Here is a 20591-nt window from a genome sequence, read left to right on the forward strand (position 1 = left end):
TCCATTTTAATTAATTTGCCATTCACATCCAGGATAAGCTATATTGCTTGTCTGTCGTTAGCTTTCACAATCTCAAAGCTATGCAATCCTGTGTCACTCATTATCAGATTTTCCAGCCACAACATGCAGATTGGTGCTCTTTTTGAAAATGCAACTTAACGTTCTAACTTTTATTCTTCCGAGCAGCCCATTTGTTTTTTTTTGTCTGCCCAACATGGTCTTCATATGCACCCTAGTTTTTTGTATTTTCTGCAAGCTTCACTTTTAAATCTGCATCTGATTGCTGTCCATGAGTCCCTGCCAAAATGGTAACACAATTTGTTCAGCCAGGCCGGTTTCTTTTTAGACATGGCAATTGTATTCATGCTCAATTTCATTCTCAACTGCAAACAACTGCGTCTCTGTGGTTTACATTGAAACAGCGATTTCCGTTGCTCTTTTAAATGTAGGCTGTGCCTCAATTAGGAGCCATTTTTGAATGCTATCTTTTAAGATTTGACAAACTAAACAATCTTTCAGTGCATCATAAAGCCCATTATGGAACTTGCAATGCTCAATCTCTTCAATTCAGCCACATACGCTAAAATGGACTCCCGTTCCTTTTGATTCTGCTTATGAAACCTAAAGCATTCTGCAATCAACAATGGCTTGGGTTTTAAATATTTCTGCATTGCATTAGGAAAGCTCATTTCTGCAGGTTTGGTTGGAGCAGTCAAACTTAGTAGCAAATTCTATTACCTTAAACCCAAAAAGCTCAGCAAAATTGTCATTGTGGTTTAGGACAGGGCTGACAACACAGAATGGTTTTTTAAAAAAACACAATTTACTGTTAATCTTTCCAATGTAGTCAGCCATTTATGATTATTTTAAATTATCACCTGTTACTCACTTTTTATGAACCCTGATTTTTTCCATTTACAGCCTTTAAACTTGACATCTCTCCACATCATAATGGGACCCCACCACCAAGTACCTCTTCCTGCCCCCCCCCCCCAATTTCTGCTTTCCACAGGGATTACTCCCTATGAGACACCATTGTTCATTCATCTCTCCCCACTGATCCCCCTCCTGGCACTTATCCTTGCAAGTGGAGCAAGTGTTACACCTGCCCCTATGCCTCCTCCCTACCATTCAGGGCCCGAACTAGTCCTTCAAGTTGAGGCACTGCTTCACCCGAGAGTCTTTTGAGGTCACATAAGTGCGTTTGGTGCTCCCAGTGCGGCCACCTGTATATTGGTGAGACCCAGCATAGATTGGGAGACCGCTTTGCTGAGCACCTGCACTCCATCTGGCAGAAAAAGTGGGATCTCCCAATGGCCACCCTTTTAAATCCACTTTCCCATTCCCATCCCGATCTGTCCATCCTTGGTCTCCTCCACTGTTGTGATGAGGACACACTTTTGTTGGAGGAACACCACCTTATATTCCGTTTGGGTAGCTTCCAACCTGATGGCATGAACACTGATTTCTCAAACTTCTGCTAATGCCCCCCCATCCCTTCACCATTTCCCATTCCCTTTTCTCTCATCTTATCTCTTTGAATGCTCACTGCCTCTCTCGGGTGCTCCGTCTTCCTTTTTCTTTCTTCCATGGCTTTATGTCTCTTTCACCAAATCAACTTCCCAACCCTTGGCTTCATCCTTCCCCCTCCCAGTTTCACCTATCACCTCGTGCCCCTCTCTCCCCTCCCCCCACATTCTAAATCTACTCCTCAGCTTTTTTTCCCCTCTAGTCCTGCTGAAGGGTCTCGGTCCAAAACGCCGACAGTTCACTCTTTTCCGTCGCAGCTGCCTAGCCTGCCGAGTTCCCCCAGCATTTTGTGGGCGCTGGCCTGTCTCTTTAAAGCTCGACCGTCCCTCACAGACGCTCCGCTTGAACGGATCGTCTAACGATACCTCGTCGCCAGTGTTAGCTGTTACAACTGTACGACATTAAATTAACTCAAAGACAATCGGGGACTGTGGGTCGGACTTAATCACTAATCGAGGCTATCACGTGGCATCGTGATGACGCCTGCAACACTAGCATTTATACAAAACCCCTAATGAATTATTTAAACAAACAAGGATGTTTAATTAACCGATATACATACAAGATAACTGAAATGATATAGAAATATCAAATGCACGGCAGAATCGATTAAAAAAAAATTCACCGGGACCGCCCCGAACCCGAGGCAAACTATATAACTGGCTCGGAGAGTCGGAGAGTATTTGGCGACGGGACTGGGAGGTTGTTGTCTGTGTTTGCTGGCCGGAGAGTACTTTTTGCGAAGATGGTGATGATACTGGGCTATTGGGACATCCGCGGGGTAAGGAACCGAAAAATTCAGCAGCTTCCATGCACACGGCAGAATGCTGGAAGAACTCAGCAAGTCAGGCAGCTATGGAGTCAGGGCTGGAAAAGAAATGGGGGCGGTAATCGAAATGAGAAGTGGGGGGCGGTGAGGAGGGAGAGTACGAGCAGGCGGGTTGGGGCGGGGGAGGTGGATGAATTCGGCGGAGAAAGTACAGCAAGTTAGAAAAAAATTGTGTTCATGGTCGGAGGTGACCTCGACAGAGTACGAAGTGTTTCTCCTCCAACCTGAGTTTACCAGCAGTTAATGAGCTCACCCAGCATTTTGTGTATTCCGCTCAAGGTTTCCAGCGTCTGCCGAAACTGTCGTGTTTGCATTGTCCTGCCGATCTCTTCGGGGTCTTTGTCTTCTCTCGCTTTCACTTCTCTCTTTAGCGCGCCAATTTTCAGTGCAGAACTTTTCCCTAAATCAGAATTTTCCTTCCTTGCTTTTGTTTGGCTAAAACTTGCAATAATGGGTTTTTGAGTTTTTTTTGAAAAAAAGGCGATCTTGGGTTCTCTGCCTTTATCGTTTTAATTTCGGGAGCACTCCTACAAGCTTGCAACCCTGAAACAAGAGAAAATCTGGAGATGCATAGAGATCGAGGCAACACACACACAAAATGCTAGAGGAACTCGGCAGGCCAGCAGCATCTACGGAAATGAGTGAACAGTCAACGTTTCCTGCAGAAACCATTCATCAGGACTGAAGAATAAGAAGGTGGGAGAAGGGAGGAAGAAATACAAGGTGATAGGTGAAGCGGGGGTGGGGAGGGGTGAAGTAAAGACCTTGGAAGTTGGTGAAAAAGATACGGAGCTAGAGAAGGGGAAATCTGAAAGGAGAAGACCATGGAAGAGAAAAAAAAATAGAGAAACACCAGAGGAAGGTGATGGGTAGATAGGGAGATAAGGTGAGAGTGGGGAGTGGTGAAGGAGAGGTGGGGAGGGGCATTACGGGGAGGTTGGAGGCTACCGAGATGGAATACAAGATGTTGCCCCCCCAACCCTGACTGTGGCTGCTTTGCGACAGTGGAGGAGGCTGTGGATTGACATGTCAGAATGGGTCCCATTCTGACATGTAGCCTTTTTGCCGGCTGTGTGGAGCAGTAGCAGTATTTGTTCCAAGGCCAAATTGGTGTCACTCCCCAACTTTTCAGTCACTGCATTGGTTCTGTTTCCTGCTCCTGTGCCAAGTTCCTGGACACTTCTTCAAGTTTGCCTCCAACTTTCACCCCATTCTCCTGCCATCCACCAGGGATAAAGTTCCTCTTGCCCTCACGTACCACCCCACCAGCCTCTGCGTCCAGCACATAATTCTCTGCAACTACGGCCATCTCCAACATGATCCCACCACCAAGCATATCTTTCCTCCTCCCCCCCCCCCCCTCACTTTCTGCTATCCGTAGTGATTGCTCCCTATACGGCACCCTCATGTGTTTGACCCTCCCTACTGATCTCCCTCCTGGCACTTGCAAGCTGAACAAGTGCTACACCTGTCCCTACACCTTCTCCTTCATGAACATTCAGGGCCCCAAAACAGTTCTTCCTGGTGAAGTGATAATTCATCTGTGGGTCTGTTGGGATAATCTACTGTATCCGGTGCTCCTGGTGTGGTCTCCTGTATATCAGTGAGATTTGACGTAGATTGGGAGACTGCTTCGCAGAGCACCTATGCTCAGCTAGAAAAAAGTGGGACCCCCCTCCATAGATGCTGCCTGACCTGCTGAGTTCCACCAGCATCCTGTGTGTGTTGTTGATGCTGGAAATCCAGAGCAAAATCTCCTGTGTTACACATAGCCCTCTTTTCCCCCACCCTCACCCCAATGATTTGCTGTTTACCCTTGAGGTGGTGTTAACTTTTATCTCTCTGATCTCCTACAATGTATAAAAGTTAAGTTGGGTCGCACCTGTGAGAAATTTTGTGCAACACTGGACAACACTTTTGAAAAAATTTTGTTGCTTCAGAATTTTTTTGTTCAATGTAGACTGCTTGAAGATGAACACAAATATAATTTCAGAATACTTGTATCACATAAGAATTTGCAGAAACAGCAAATTAACTTTTATTGAATATAATGTATTTAATTGCATAATGGTGCTGATGCTTTGCAATAGTTCAACGAAGTTAAAAATATTTTGTTAACGATTTTCATTTGTATTCAGTGTCTGAGGCTTCTTGCTTAAGTGTCCAACAATAATTTGCCAGCATTGATGGATTCCAGTTGCCCTGTTATCTTTTCTCCATGATGGCAATGCCTGGTGAAACCTTTCACCATGCTTGTCACTAACAGCACCAAGATTTGCAGGGAAGAAATCTAAATGGGAATGCAGAAAATGAATCTTTAGTGACACATTGCATTTCATGGTTTTATGTGCTTGAAGCATGCTTTCAACCAGCTGCATGTAGCTTGGTGCTCTGTAGATGCCGAGAAAAATTTCAACAACTTCTTTGAATGCCTTCCATGTGATTTTCTCCGGTCCCACTAGAAATTCTTCAAATGGCCTGTCATTGATGACCTGTTTGATTTGTGGACCAACAAAAATGCTTTCCTTAATCTTGGCATCAGTTATTCTGGGAAGCATCTGTCTCAAATATCAAAATCCTGCATAGAAATTTTTGTGCCTGGTGATAGTAAATTCCATCCTTACAGTCCTGAACCCAATAATTATTACTAATACTTGTCCTGCCATGCAGCAGCACAGATGCTCACAGACACATGTTTAAACTGTGGCGGCTTGGTGCTGAATGCAGTTCTGAGGGAGGATCTTGGCTGCTCGGGGGCGTGTGCTGCCTTTTTTCGTAAAAGCGAAAACTTTTTGGTTAGTGAAAACGGGTAATTAATGTATGTCTCTCGTAAAAGCGAGGTGTCGTAAAGCGAACGTTTGCAAAACTGGGGCCACTTGTGCATAATAGGCCCGATTCATTCCTATTGCAAGGTGTTATTTAAACTGGCACGCCCACCAAGTCTGTTGGTGCAAGACTTAGTTACAGACAAGAGAATCCACTGAATCAAGGTTTAATTGCAGATGGATTTGCTGTCCAGTCCTCATCAGTTATTCCCTTGCTAGGCCCTGACTTAATTATGGATGGATATTCATTCCTGTCATTATCGGTGAGCCCCCCCCCCACCTTACTCAAATAAGGGTACAACATATTATTTATCAATCCTGTTAGTCTCTCTGCCAATTAAAAGGGAACCAGTATGAGCTGCTTATTTTTCTAACTGCTGAAGACAGTGTTTACTTCAGTTCAAAAATTCCTGTTCAGTCCCAATTATTCTTTTAACTAGAGCTTACTTGGGTTCAAAATTTATTTTTTTTATATCCTCAATTCTCCTGTAGAAGGAACTTGGTTTACTTCAGCCTTGATTTTTAGTGTAGAGCTTGTGGGATGGAGACCACAATGTTATCCATTTTATGGTTGATGACAGAAGCCCATAGAAAAAAGGATTTGCAACCTGAAACATTGACAATTGCTTTCCCTCCACTGCTGCTGGTGAATTTGTTGAGTTCCTGTAGCAGAATGCCTGTTGTTACGCATTCCAGCACTTCCACTTTATGTGCTGGAGGAGCTCAGCAGGCCAGGCAACAACTATGGGGGGGGGGGGGGGAATAAAAAAATTCAGTCTACGGGAATGGGGTGGGTGGTGAAGTGGGGGTAGTATCGTTCTTACTGTCAGCTTTGTGTGCTGAGGGAAGTGGGAGCCTCAGTCCTGCTTAATCATGACTGGTTTTTGTGGAAGAACTGTTCAGAGCACTTCCTCATCTGCTTAACTTTCCTTTTGGGACTTGTCTGCCTCCCCTCCCCTCCCATGACTGTGGTGGCAGTTGGAACCTTCTGATTTTTTTCCCTTCTTTTCCATTGTGTTAATTACTACCACCCTAAGGTCTGTGACCAGAAGAGATTGAGACTTGCATTTGTGTTGCTTTTCACAGACCTTGATTCTTAAAACACTTCAGCCAATGTAGTGAAGCTGTTGCTGCCCTGCATGTTGTCCCTTGCAGTTCCGTAGTGTGACTGTTTGCTTTCAATTCATCCACTCTCCTGTTCTTGATATTTTTTTTTCTTCAAGGATTTTGTCTCACTGAACTGATTCCACAACCTTTGGACTCATTTTCAAGGATGCTACAATTCAGGCTCTCTATTTTCTTTTTGATTGCCTGTTATACCTACCACCTGCATTTCGGACAGCAATGAAGGTGCTTCATCACGATCTGTCCTCTGTCATCTTCTCTGGTGTGGTTCAGGGTCCTCATTTCTGCATCCACGGTAGGGTGCCCTGTTGTCTCTGGACTCTGTGCTTCCTCCGCTCTTCAGGGGTCTGTAAGTCACGGGTGGAGACTTGGGAATACCGTCACACACACACACACACACACAGATGTGGAAGGATACTTCATTTCTATTTCTGTAGCCATTTTGTTTGACCAGTCAGGGTTGCTAGTGCTGAACGGAATCTGGAGAACCAGACATGCCACCCTGCAAAAACTCGTTTCAGGGAGGTAGCAACCCCGTATCTCCCCACCCCCAGTCGACCTCCAACGGTGTATGTAATACTTCGGTGATTCTGTCTAATCTGTAAACCAAGTTGGGTATATATAGAAAATGTGACATTAAATATGTACTTATATTATCATGGAGTTTTTTAATTCTGTTACTACATTGTACATTTACTTTGTACAATGTAAAGCAAGTCTACAGGGAGTTTGGCCTCGTCACATAGGACATCAATAGAGTAGATCCTTAGCAGCTAGCCAGCCAGTTTAAATAACGTCAGCTATGCTAATGAACGAATGACACCTGTTAAACCCACCTCAACATGTCTTTTCCATTTGAACCCACCATGGGCAACAGAAAAGTCACTGTTACAAACAGTGCAGCGAGCAACACTGTCATTATTTTTGAGGTCGACTATAAAGCCCGCCCACAGAGAAAACTGATGGGTCTACTTAGCACGAAGAGAGACCAATCAGTATTCTCCCCCTCCCTCTCAAAAAAAATCGATTTGTATATAATTTGTGGGCGTCGGGGAGCCGCTATCAATATGCGGGAGACTCCCGGAACTTCCGGGAGAGGTGGGATGTCTGCTCTTAGTCTGGCCTTTACCCTTTGACCTGTTTGGCATGGTGACCTCACCAAGAGCCAAAGCATAAAGCCCTGACTGCAGCTATCGCAGCTCTCTGGATCATTGCCAAGAGGACTAAAACTGTGTGTCAGATTATTTATTTGTTTATTTTTTTTGTATTGGCATGGTGTGTCTTTTCATTGGATTGTCACTCTTGGTATGTAGTTCGTCACTGATTCTGTTCTACTAATTTGTTCTACTGTGAGTGTTTGCATGAAAATGAATCTCAGGATAGTAAATGGTGACATACATACTTTGACAATAAATTTACTTTAAACTTTTGATTATTTTTCTTTTCCATGGTTTGGTGCTATACATTTTTTATTTGGAAATTTATTATCTGTCTTTTTTTGCTCATGGTTTGTTGTGAAGGCTGCTAACTTTTCCCTGTAGAACTGGAATTTCCATCTGTTGGAATTTCTGTATGTTAGCAGTACCATCGAATTGAATTGACTTTTATTTCTTGCATCCTTCACATACACGAGTAAAAATCTTTGCATTTTGTCTCCATTTAAATGTGCAATGTGCAATCGTAGTAATTTATAATAAATGGAACAGTCAATATAATAGAGTACACTCAAGTCAGCGTGAGTTCATCAGTCTGATGGCCTGGTGGAAGAAGCTGTCCCGGAGCCTGTTGGTCCTGGCTTTTATGCTGTGGTACCATTTCCCAGATGATAGCAGATGGAATAGATTGTGGTAGGGATAGCTTGGGTCCCCAATGATCCTACGGGCCCTTTTCACACGCCTGGCCTTGTAAATGCCCCGAATCGTGGGAAGTTCACAACTACAGATGTGCTGGGTTGTCCACACCACTCTCTGCAGAGCTCTGCGATTGAGGGAAGTACTGTTCCCATACCAGGCAGTGATGCAGCCAGTCAGGATGCTCTCAGTTGTGCCCCTGTTGAAAGTTTTTGGGGGCCCCTACCAAACTTCCTCAACTGTCTGAGGTGAAAGAGGTGCTGTTGTGCCTTTTTCACCACACAGCTGGTGGGTACAGACCCTGTGGGGTCCCCGGTGATGTGGATGCAGAGGGACTTGAAGCTGTTTATCCTCTCAACCCCAGATCCATCGATGTCATTAGGGGTTAGCCTGTCTCCATTCCTTCTGTAATCTTTTACTCTGTTCTACTTTTATCACAATGTTCCAAGAACAAGAAATTTTATTAAGCACGACTTGAATTGTCTACAGTGTTGATCGAGAAGATAAAAATATACACTTCTTAAATGTCCTGTGAACAGAGAAAAGGAGTCCTTAGAAGTATGGAACATGGTATATTAAAGCACGGTACAGGCCATTGGACCCACAATACTGTACTGACCTTATAACCTGTTCTTAATATCAATCAAACACGTTCCTCCTGCATAGTCCTCCAGTTTTCTATAGCCCATGTCCCTAATGTGTTTGCCTCTGCCACTATTTGGTAGCACGTTCCATGTACACCCAACTCTTGAGTAAAATCAAACTTGCCTGTGCATTCACACCTTGCTCCCCCCAGCACTATCATCATTTTGTGCTGAGCCATATGTGAGTGATCATGGTCTTATCCATGACTGTGACTGTGGTTGGCAAATTTTTCTACAGAAGTGCATCCAGTGGAAGATTGTAGGACCAGAGGGCATAGACTCAGAATACGAGGATGTCCCTTTAGGACAGAGATGAGGAGGAATTTTTTTTAAACCAGAGGGTGGTCAGTCTGGAATTCATTGCCACAGACAGCTATAGAGGCCAAGTCATCGGGTATATTTAAAACAGAGGTTGATAGGTTCTTGATTAGTAAGAGTATCAAAGGTTACAGGGAGAATGGGGTTGGGACAGAAAGTAAATCATGATGATTTGATGGTGGAGCAGACTCACTGGACCGAACTGTCTAATTCTGCTCCTATGTCATCTATTGAAACATCCTTTGACCCAACTTGTCAATGCCAACCTAGTCATTTGTCCGAGATAGTTGCATTCGCCTGCTTTGGTCCAAGGAAAGTAATCAGCTGTATGTGGGCGAGGGTGGGGATCGGTTAATTATCTTTTCTAATAGGATCTGTGATGATCCTCCTCGGGCTGCCTTTCTTTGACACAGCTCCTATACGGAAATTCCTGAGAGCACTTCATTGCAAGGTCGACTCTAGGCTGCTTTCTTGTCGTGCTTTGGGACTTTGGGTTAGAGGGTGTGTTGCCTTCCTTAAGTATTAAATGTCAATTCATGTGAATAAATAAGAACACTAGGGTAGAGTTCAGTTTCTTTTGGGTGTTTACCCATTCCTCTTTTTCTTCAGTCAATCATTTTTTAAAAAAAATCCCTTTTTAGCTTTTCATTCCTGGTGACTTCCAGCTGACGAATCAGTTTTTATTAACACTGGCATGCATTGTGAAATTTGTTAACTTAGCAGCAGCAGTTCAATATATAATCTAGAAGAAGAAGAAAATAATGATGATAAATAAATAAGTATATCAATTGCAGTGTATGTATATAGAGTAGATTAAAAATTGTGCAAATATATATATATTTTTTTAAAAAAAGAGGTAGTGTTCACTGGTTCAATGCCCATTTAGGAATTGAATGGCAGAGGGGAAGAAGCTGTTCCTGAGTAGCTGAGTGAGTGTCTTCAGACTTCTGTACCTCCTACCTCAAGTTTATTGTAATTTTGACCATAAACTGCTGGTACAGTACACAATAAAATGAAACAACATTCCTGATGGTGACAGTGAGAAAAGGGCATGCCCTGAGTGCTGGAGGTCCTTAATAATAGACTCTGGACGTCCTTGGTACTTGGTATGCTAGTACCCAAGATGGAGCCGATTAAATTTACGACCCTCTGTAGCTTCTTCTGGTCCTGTGCAGTAGCCCAACCCTCCATACCTGATGGTGATGCAGCCTGTCGGAATGCCCTCCACAGTACAACTATAGAAGTTTTTGAGTATACTTCATGTCAGATACTGGTGATAATAAACCTGATTCTGATTCTGTATTTGTTGACATACCAAATCTCTTCAAATTCCAAATGAAGTATAGTTGCTGTCTTGTGTTCTTTATAACTGCATCAATATGTTAGGACCAGGTTAGGCCCTCCGAGATCTTGACACCCAGTAACTTGAAACAGCTCACTCTCCACTTCCGATCCCTCTGCGGATTGGTATGTGTTCCTTTGTCTGACCCTTCCTGAAGTCTTACTGACATTGAGTGCCAGTGGTTGCTGCAATGCCACTCCACTAGTTGGCATATCTCACTTCTGTACGGCCTCTCGTCGCCATCCGAGATTCTACCAACAATGGCTGTATCATCAGCAAATTTATTTAAGAACTATGTGTAACCCCCGGGTCTCCTCAGTCTCGCTCAGCTCGTTCTCGTCTGGGGGAGCAGCCTTCGGCCCCGCCAAACTGGGTAATCAGCTTGTGTGAATGCTGTGTGATGTCCCCGCCTCGCCAAATAACAGACAGTACACCATATGTGATTAAATGATTACAATTTATAAAGATTACTATAATGAAATGATTAATAACGATACAGTATATATGAAGAGAAAGAAAAGGTGCCAAACTTATCAAAGTCCAAACCACTTCATGCACAACCGTTGGAGCTCAATTACTGAAGTGTTCTGGCCACCATTCGATCCCCTCCGAACTCCTCGACTCGCAGCTCAGGACCACCTGAAGTGGTCAACCAAGCACATCTATCTTCGTATCCTCTCCTTGGGGTACCTCCTGGCCTTGGATCCCCACTTGGGGTCCATTCCTCACCCAGTTTACAGCATCATGTCCTCTCTCTCTCCCCCTCACGCCGATCTCCCCAAAAGCCCGCCAACAATAGCTTACAGACTCAGAAGAAAGAACATCACTAATCCCAATTGGTTTACAAAGGAATACAATTCTCGTTATCAGTGAATTTTAACCCAAACAAACAATTCTCTCGCAACAAAGAAGCATTCCTACTTTTAACAAAACTAAGAAGCCATTTTGATTAACATACGCAGTAACAAAGAAAAAGAAGAAACCACCCCCCCCCCCCACGTATGCCTTGACCAGAACTGCTCCCAGTCCACTTGATGAACTGCATGCTGCGCCTGTAGATTCTGCCCGCAGTGGAGCAGGAAACATTTGGAGGGGTGGCAGGTTCAGGATGTTGTCTGCTTCTGCTATTTAGACCATAGACACAGAACACTACTGTATAGAAACAGTCTGTTTGTCCCATCTGGTCCATGCTGAACTTCCTGCCTGGGCCCATCGATCTGCACCTAGACCAGAGCCTTTTGTACCCCTCCCATTCAAGTGTCCATCTAAATTTCTTTTCACTGTTGAAAATCAAACACACTTCCGCCAGTAGTTTGTTCCACACTCTCACCACCCCCCGAGTGAAGAAGTTCCTCCCTTAAACATTCCACCTTTCACCCTTAACCCATGACCTCTACTTTAGCCTCACCCAACCTCAGTGGAAAAAGCCAGCTTGCACTTACCCTATCTGCTGGTGATGTCCATGTCCAACGATGACGGGGTACCCTTGTGGGTGTTTTTTAAAGTGGAAAAGCCAGTGCACTGGAGCAGCTTCATTCTCTTGTCATTGGAAGTCCAGATCCAATGATACAAGTAGTCAACGCAACTGGGGTCTTCCTCGTTTGCAGCGGATGGCCAAAATATCTCTCTGCCTTTCCACGCACTCCAGACTCCACAGTGCTTTGCAAAACAGTCTTCCTGACTGTTGAATCTCACTGTTGATCTCGTCCGCCCAGTCTGCCAGAGCTGACTCGTGTGCTAGGTTAGGCATTCGCTTACCTCTCTGGGGTATGAGGCCCCCTGGCTACCCTCGCCTGGTTTAGCCTACCTGTTGAAACAGTGTACTGGGATGTGGCTGCTGTCACATGCAAACAGCTACGTGGGGCCACAGGTGAGAGCTGAGTATCCGGTAAGGACCAAAGGTGAGTGAGCTGCCCTAGAATGGACACAACACCAGGAACGTTACCACTCCCTGGACATATCATGTACCCCATTTAACCTATCTGCACCCCTCATGATTCTGTATACTCAATCAAATCTCCTCTCATTTTTCTATGCTCTGAAGAATTAAGCCCTAAGCTATTCAGAGTGAAATTTATTAACTTTACGGCAGTGGTAATGTGAAATACATGAGGAGGGGGAATTTCTACAGTATTTAATGAGATTGCTTTTTAGAACAGCTCATGGTTGAGCCCACAAGAGGATCAGCTATTCTGGTGTTGTACGATGAACCAGAATTTATTAGAGAGCTTAAGGTAAAAGAACCCTGGGGGGGGGGGGGGGGGGGGGTGGTAACTGATCATAATGTGATTGAATTCGCCCTGAAATTTGAGAAGCTAAAGTGAGATGTATCAGTATTGCAGTGGAGTAAACAGAGTTACAGAGGCATCAGAGAGGAGATGGCTAGAATTGGAAAAAGAACACTGGCAGGGATGACGGCAGAGCAGCAATGGCTGGAATTTCTGGAAGCAATGCAGAAGGGGTAGGATATATACATCCCAAAGAGGAGGAAGTATTCCGAAGGCAAGATGTCACAATTGTGGCTAACAAGAGAAGTCAAAGCCAACATAAGAGCCAAAGAGGGAGCATATAGTAGAGCAAATATTAGTGGGACGTTAGAGGATTGGGAATCTTTTAAATACCAGCAGGAGGCAACTAAAAAATATATAGATGGAATCCCAAAGTAAGCTAGCTGATAATATTAAATGATACCAAAAGTTTGTTCAGATACATAAAGTGTAAAAGAGAGATGAGAGTGGATATCAGACTGCTGGAGAAATAGTGGGGGAATGAGGAAATGTTGGAAGAACTGGAAGGCACTAGCAGTATGGTGGTAGTTCCAGGTGTCGGGGCATAAAGTGTGTGAAGTTACCATTTCATGGTTCTTGGGAAACTGAACAGTCTGAAAGTACATCTGTCTCCTGGACCAGATGGAGTATAGCCCAGGGGTAAGAAATTATGGAGGCATTGGTAATAATTCTTCAAGAATCACTAGATTTCAGAATGGTTCTGGAAGACTGAAAAACTAAATATCTAGAAGGGATAGAAGCAGAAGAAAGGAAACTATGGGCCAAGTAGTCTGACCTCAGTGGTTAGGAAGATGTTGAAGGCAATTATTATGGATGAGGTCTCGGGGTTCTTGGAGGCACATGATAAAATAGGCCGTAGTCAGCACGGTTTAAACAAGAGAGAATCTTGCCTAGCAAATCTGTTGGAATCATTTGAAGAAATAATAAGCAGGATAGACAAAGGAGAATTGGTTGTTGTATACTTGGATTTTCAGAAGGCCACAGACAAGGTGCCACACACGAGGCTGCTTAACAAGCTATGATCCGGTGGTATTACAGGAAAGATTCTGGCATGGATAAAGCAGTGGCAGATAGGCAGGAGGCAAAGAGTGGGAGTAAAAGCTGGTGGTGGTCTACAATGGGACAGATTCCTTTTACGTTATATGTCTATGATTTGGATGATGGAATTGATGGCTTTGTAAAGTTTGCAGATGATATGAAGATAGGTTGGAGGGGCAGGGGAGTTTGAGGAAGTAGGAAGGATACAGAAGGTTTTGGACAGATTTGGAAAATGGGCAAAGAAATGGCGGATGGAAACAGTGTCGGGAAGTGTACGGTCATGCACTTTGGCTGAAGAAATGAAAGGGGTGACTATTTTCTAAATAGAGAGAAAATACAAAAAACTGAGGTGCATAGGGATTTGGGAGTCTTTGTGTAGGATTCCCTAAGGGTTAGTTTACAGGTCGAGTCTGTAGTGAGGGAGACAAATGCAATGTTAGCATTCATTTCAAGTGGACTAGAATATAAAAAGCAAGGATGTAATGTTGAGACTCTATAAAGCACTGGTGAGGCCTCACTTGGAGTACTGTGAGCAGTTTTGGGCCCCTCATTGCTGAAACTGGAGAGGGTTCAAAGGAGGTTCACCAAATGATTCCAGGATTGAACGGCTCGTCATAAGAGCATTGGGTGGCTCTGGAACAGTATTCACTGGAATTCAGAAGAATGAGGGGTGACCTATTTGAAACCCATCGAATGGTGAAAGGCCTTGATGGAGTGGAAGTGGAGAGGGTGTTCCTAAGGTGGGAGAGTCGCAGAGTAGAGGAGCATCCTTTTAGAATGGAGATGAGGAGGAATTTCTTTGGCCAGAGAGTGGTGTATCTGGAAATCATTGCCACAGTTTGCTGTGAAGGCCAAGTCTTTATGTATATTTAAGGAAGAGGTTCTTGATTGGTCAGGGCATGAAGAGATACAGGGAGAAGGCAGGAGATTGGGGCAGAAAGGAAAAAGAGATCAGCCATGATCAAATGGTGGAGAAGACTTGATAGGCCATAGAACATTACAGCACAGAAACAGGTCTTTTGGCCCTTCTTGGCTGTGCCTAACCATTTTTCTGCCTAGTCCCACTGAATAGAACCATAGAACATTACAGCACAGAAACAGGAGTAGACATAGGCCTACTTCTATGTCTTATGGTCTTGTACGCTGGTGATATTAATTCTGATTCTGGAGCGATTATTGACTGACTGCATCATGGCCTGGTATGGAAACTCCACCAACCTTGAACAGAAAGTCCTAGAAAAAGTAGTGGATACAGCCTGGTCCATCACGGATAAATCCCAACTTACCACTGAGTACATTTCCATAGAGCATAGACACAAGAAATCAACATCCATCAGGGACCCCTCCACCCAGGCCATGCTCTCTTCTTGCTGCTGCCCTCAGGAAGAAGTTACAGGAGCCTCAGGACCCACATCACCAGGTTCAGGAACTGTTATTACCCCTCAACCGTAAGGCTCTTGAACTGGGGAACTTCACTCAATTTCACTTGCCTCATCACTGAATTGTTCCAACAACTTATGGGCTCACTTTCAAAGACTCTTGATCTCATGTTCTCTTTTTTAAAAATTATTGCTTATTGATTTATTATCCTTTTTTTCCTTTTGTATTTATGCAGTTGGCCTTTGCACGCTGGTTGTCCACCCTGTTGAGTGCGGTCATTGATTCTATTGTTTCTTGGATTTACTGTGTCTGCCCAGAATAAAACAAATTTCAGGGTGGTATGTGGTGACATATGTACCTTGATAATAATCTTACTTTGTGTTTTTGAATGTTCTCTCCCTAATGAAGGGACCCTGACCTGAAGCACTAACTCTTTCCCCTTCCCTGCAGACAGGGCCCTGGTTTTGGGGATAGATTTCCCCACTACTGGGCAGCATTTTGATCACGGAAATCCATTACTGGCTGGGGAAGTTGAATACAATTGACTCACTCGAGTTGTGCAGTAGTGTCGGGGTTCGCATAAGGCTGTTACACAGCCAGTGACAATGTTCAATTCTCGCCACCGTCTGTAAGGCGTTTTTACAACCTCCCTGAGACTGAGTGGTTTTCCTCCCGTGTTCCAAAGAGCTCCAGGTTTACTGGTCACATGAGTCTAATTGGATAGTGCAGGCTCCTTCGAGTTCAAAGTCAATCTATTGTCAAGATACATATTTGTCACCATATACTACCTTTGAGATTAATTTTCTTGCAGGCATTTACAGTAGAACAGAGAAATCCAATCAAATCAAACGAGACAAAAACAAAAAGCGTACACAGAAACAAAGCCACACACACAAAATGCTGGAGGAACTCAGCAGGTTAGGAGTAAACAGTTGTCCTGAAGAAGGGTCTCGGCCCGAAACATTGACTGTTTATTCTTTTCCACAGACGTTGCCTGGCCTGCTGAGTTCCTTTCTTTCTTTTTCAATCTTTTTATTAAATTTCATATATAAAAAAAAACAACACATAATAATGAATAGATTACAGATTCAATAAACTTGAGATTACATTAGTAATAGGATAATAATATCCTATTAAAACATCCATCAACAAAAGGTACATAAATCAATCAAGTCTATATAAATATATATGAGAAAAAAAAACAAAAATAATCATCGAAAAAAGAAGAAAAAAAAATTGAAATTATATATGAGAAAAAATATATATTGAAAAAAAATACTAAACTAAAACTAACATGGGCAATAATAGCACTTTATAAATATATAAAGGTGTCAAGAAAAGAACTCCGGAACTCCATACCTGAACAAGTATAAGTAGAGAAAAGGATCTGAAATAGGCCAAATTAATTCATATGAAAGTGTCGAATAAATGGTCCCCAGGTTTCTTCAAATTTAATTGAAGAATCAAAGATAGTGCTTCTGATTTTTTCCAAACTCAAATAAGAAATAGTTTGGGAGAACCACTGAAATGTAGTAGGAGGATTTACTTCTTTCCAGTTTTGTAATATAGACCTTCTGGCAATTAATGTTACAAAGGCAATCATTCGTCTGATTGAAGGGGAAAGCTGATTGCCATCTTCATTTGGTATACCGAAAATTGCAGTAATAAAATGGGGTTGTAAATCGATACTCCATACTGAGGAAATGACATCAAAAATGTCCTTCCAATAGTTATGTAAAGTGGGACATGTCCAAAACATGTGAGTCAATGAAGCCACTTCTAAGTGACATCTGTCACATTGAGGATTAATATGCGAATAAAATCGGGCAAGCTTATCTTTAGACATATAAGCTCTATGTACAATTTTAAATTGTATTAAAGCATGTTTAGCACAAATAGAGGAGGAATTAACCATTTGTAAAATTTTTTCCCATTTATCTGTTGATATATTACATCGAAGTTCTTTTTCCCATTCTTGTCTAATTCTATCCGATATTTCTGGCTGTATCTTCATAATCATGTTATAAATAAAAGCTACTAATCCCTTCTGACAAGGATTAAAAGTAAAAATCAAATCTGAAAAATCCGATGGAGTTGAGTTAGGAAAAGATGGAAGAATTTTATGTAAGAAATTTCTAATTTGTAAGTATCTAAAAAAAAATTAGATTTAGGTAATTCAAATTTGTTGGATAGTTGATCAAAAGACATCAAAGTACCTTCAAAAAAAAGATCACGAAAACATTTTATACCTTTCCTTTTCCATATACTAAAAGCTTGATCTGTCAATGAAGGTTTAAAAAAAAAATTACATAAAATAGGGCTGTCCAGAGCAAAGTTTTTCAGATTAAAGAATTTGCGAAATTGAAACCAAATTCGTAGTGTATGTTTAACAACAGGGTTAGATATCTGTTTATTGAATTTGGCTAAATCAATAGGAAGAAAAGAACCAAGAACGGAAAATATAGAATATCCCTTAACCTCACTACATTCCAAATTTACCCACTGTGGGCACACAGGTGAATCCAAATCTAGTTTCCAGTACATTAGGTTACGAATATTATTCGCCCAATAATAAAATCTAAAGTTAGGTAAAGCTAGACCACCATCTTTTTTAGACTTTTGTAATTGCCTTTTGCTTAACCTAGGATTTTTATTTTGCCACACAAATGAGGAAATTTTTGAATCAATATTATCAAAAAAAGATTTAGGAATAAAAATTGGTAAAGCTTGGAATAAATATAAAAATTTCGGTAAAATCATCATTTTAATAGCATTAATCCGACCAACTAATGATAAAAATAAGGGAGACCATCTAGTAGTAAGTTGCTGAATTTGATGAAGCATAGGTAAAAAATTCAGTCCAAATAAATCTTTATATTTCTTGGTGATTTTTATACCTAAATAGATAAAGTTATCAGTAACAACTTTAAATGGCATCCTATCACTCAATAAAGTTTGCGCGTTTAAAGGGAATAACTCACTCTTATCTAAGTTTAACTTATAACCAGAAAAGCTACCAAATTGAGCCAACAAGGATAAAATAGCAGGAATAGACCTACTAGGATTAGAAATATATAACAACAAATCATCAGCATAAAGCGATAATTTGTATAACTTCTCATTACGGGTAATACCAAAAATATTAGGAGACTCACGAATAGCAATAACTAAAGGTTCTAATGCAATATTAAATAATAAAGGACTTAAAGGACAACCTTGTCTCGTACCACGAGATAATTGAAAAAAAGAGGATCTATAATTATTTGTAAGAACAGAACCAACAGGTTTATAATATATTAATTTAATCCATGATATAAAATTAGGACTAAAGTTAAAGTTTCTCAATGCATTAAATAAATATGTCCATTCAACTCTATCAAAGGCTTTTTCAGCATCTAATGAGATAACACATTCTGGGGTTGTAGGTGATGAAGTATAAATTATGTTAATCAATTTTCTAATATTAAAAAAGGAATATTGATTCCTAATAAAACCAGTTTGATCTTCTGAAATAATCTGTGGTAATACCTTTTCTAATCTAATGGCTAAAATTTTTGTAAGAATCTTAGAGTCTACATTTAATAATGATATAGGGCGATAAGATGCACATAAAGTAGGATCTTTATCTTTTTTAAGAATTAGAGAGATAGTAGCTTCATAAAACGATTGAGGTAGTCTCTTCTTAACAAATGCATCATTAAAGATTTCACATAGCCAAGGAGAAAGCAATAAAGAAAAAGTTTTAAAAAATTCTACAATAAAACCATCAGGACCAGGAGCTTTCCCTGAATTCATTGATGAGATAGCCTCTCTTATTTCATCCATAGAAATAGGAGCATCAAGCAAGCTACAATCTTCATCTATCAGTTTAGGAATATTCAAGTTATTAAAAAAATTATCCATCGTAAACCGGTCACCGTCAAATTCTGATTGATATAAAGATTTATAAAAATCTTGAAAAGTGTTATTGATTTCTTTATAATCAGTAGTTAAATTACCGTCTTGTTTACGAATTTTAATAATTTGTCGCTTAGTCGAAATAGCTTTTAATTGATTAGCTAACAATTTACCAGTTCGATCACTATGAATATAAAATTGAGCCCTAGTCTTAATTAATTGATTCTCAATTGAAGAAGATAATAATAAACTATGTTCCATTTGAAGCTCAACTCTCTTCTTATAAAGTTCTTTGGTAGGAGTAACGGAATAAATCTTATCAATTTCTTTAATTTTATCCACCAATAAAGCTATATCTGAATATCTTTGTTTTCTTTTACCAGCGGAATATGAAATAATTTGTCCACGAATAAAAGCCTTGAAAGAGTCCCAAAGTATTCCTTTATCAATCTCTTCATTATAGTTTGTTGAAAAAAATAAGTCAATTTGTTGTTTTATGAAGGTAATAAATTCTGGATCTTGAAGTAAAGTAGCATTAAGTCTCCAAGATCTAGTATTGATAGAAGAGTCCGGAATCTTGATAGATAACTTCAAAGGCGCATGATCCGAAATAGCAATAGAATCGTATTTACAATCAATAACATCTGTTAATAAACGATGATCAATAAGAAAATAATCAATTCTAGAATAACTATGATATACATGTGAAAAAAATGAAAATTCTTTATCTTTAGGGTTCAAAAACCGCCATATTTCAGTAATTCCAGAATCAACCATAAAAGAATTAATAAGTAAAGCTGATCTATTCGGAAGAGTTCGAATAGGTTTAGATCTATCCATCGAAGGATTCAAACAACAATTAAAGTCTCCACCCATAATCAACATATATTCATTCAAATTAGGAAGAGAAGTAAATAAACGTTTAAAAAATTCAGGACAATCAAAGTTTGGAGCATAAATATTAACTAAAACAACTTTCCGATTAAAAAGTGAACCAGTTATCAACAAAAATCTACCCTGTGGATCAGAAATAATTTCATAATGTGTAAACGAAATTGAGGCGTCTATAAAAATAGACACACCCCTAATTTTAGCGGTACAATTTGAGTGAAATTGTTGCCCTTTCCAGAACCTAAAAAAACGTTGATTATCCTCCCTCCTAATATGGGTCTCCTGTGCAAAAATAATATTAGCGTTCAATCTATGGAATACTTTAAATATCTTTTTTACGTTTAATCGGATGATTTAAACCATTAGTATTCCACGAGATAAAGTTAATAGATTTATCCATCATACCAATATTAATTGTGTGTATCATAAAAGGTTAAAAAGACACATAACCCACAATTTAGGAAGAAGGAAAATTGATTCAGGAGCAACCGGAGATCCTGACACCTCAACACTATTAACAATTTAAAGTCAGCCCATAAACTAAAAGCAAAAAAATAAAAAGCAAAAGCATGAAAAAAGATCCCTCCCCCCTCCCCCCACCCTTTGAAAGAAAGCCAAGCGGCAGGCGCATAAA

At 41.0% G+C, this 20591-nt stretch overlaps 1 protein-coding gene across 1 annotated transcript in view; it reads left to right on the forward strand.

Moving 5' to 3' along the window:
- Positions 1-2152: 2152 nt before the first annotated feature.
- LOC132381027 (glutathione S-transferase Mu 1-like) overlaps positions 2153-20591 on the forward strand; it is a 54001-nt gene continuing 35562 nt past the window's right edge. Inside the window, exon 1 of the mRNA XM_059950129.1 lies at positions 2153-2311. Coding sequence (XP_059806112.1) covers positions 2276-2311 — 36 coding nt within the window. The 5' untranslated portion in view covers positions 2153-2275. The remainder of the gene's footprint in view (positions 2312-20591) is intronic.

This window comes from Hypanus sabinus, chromosome 25 (assembly GCF_030144855.1).
Source record: "Hypanus sabinus isolate sHypSab1 chromosome 25, sHypSab1.hap1, whole genome shotgun sequence".
Taxonomy (NCBI): domain Eukaryota; kingdom Metazoa; phylum Chordata; class Chondrichthyes; order Myliobatiformes; family Dasyatidae; genus Hypanus; species Hypanus sabinus.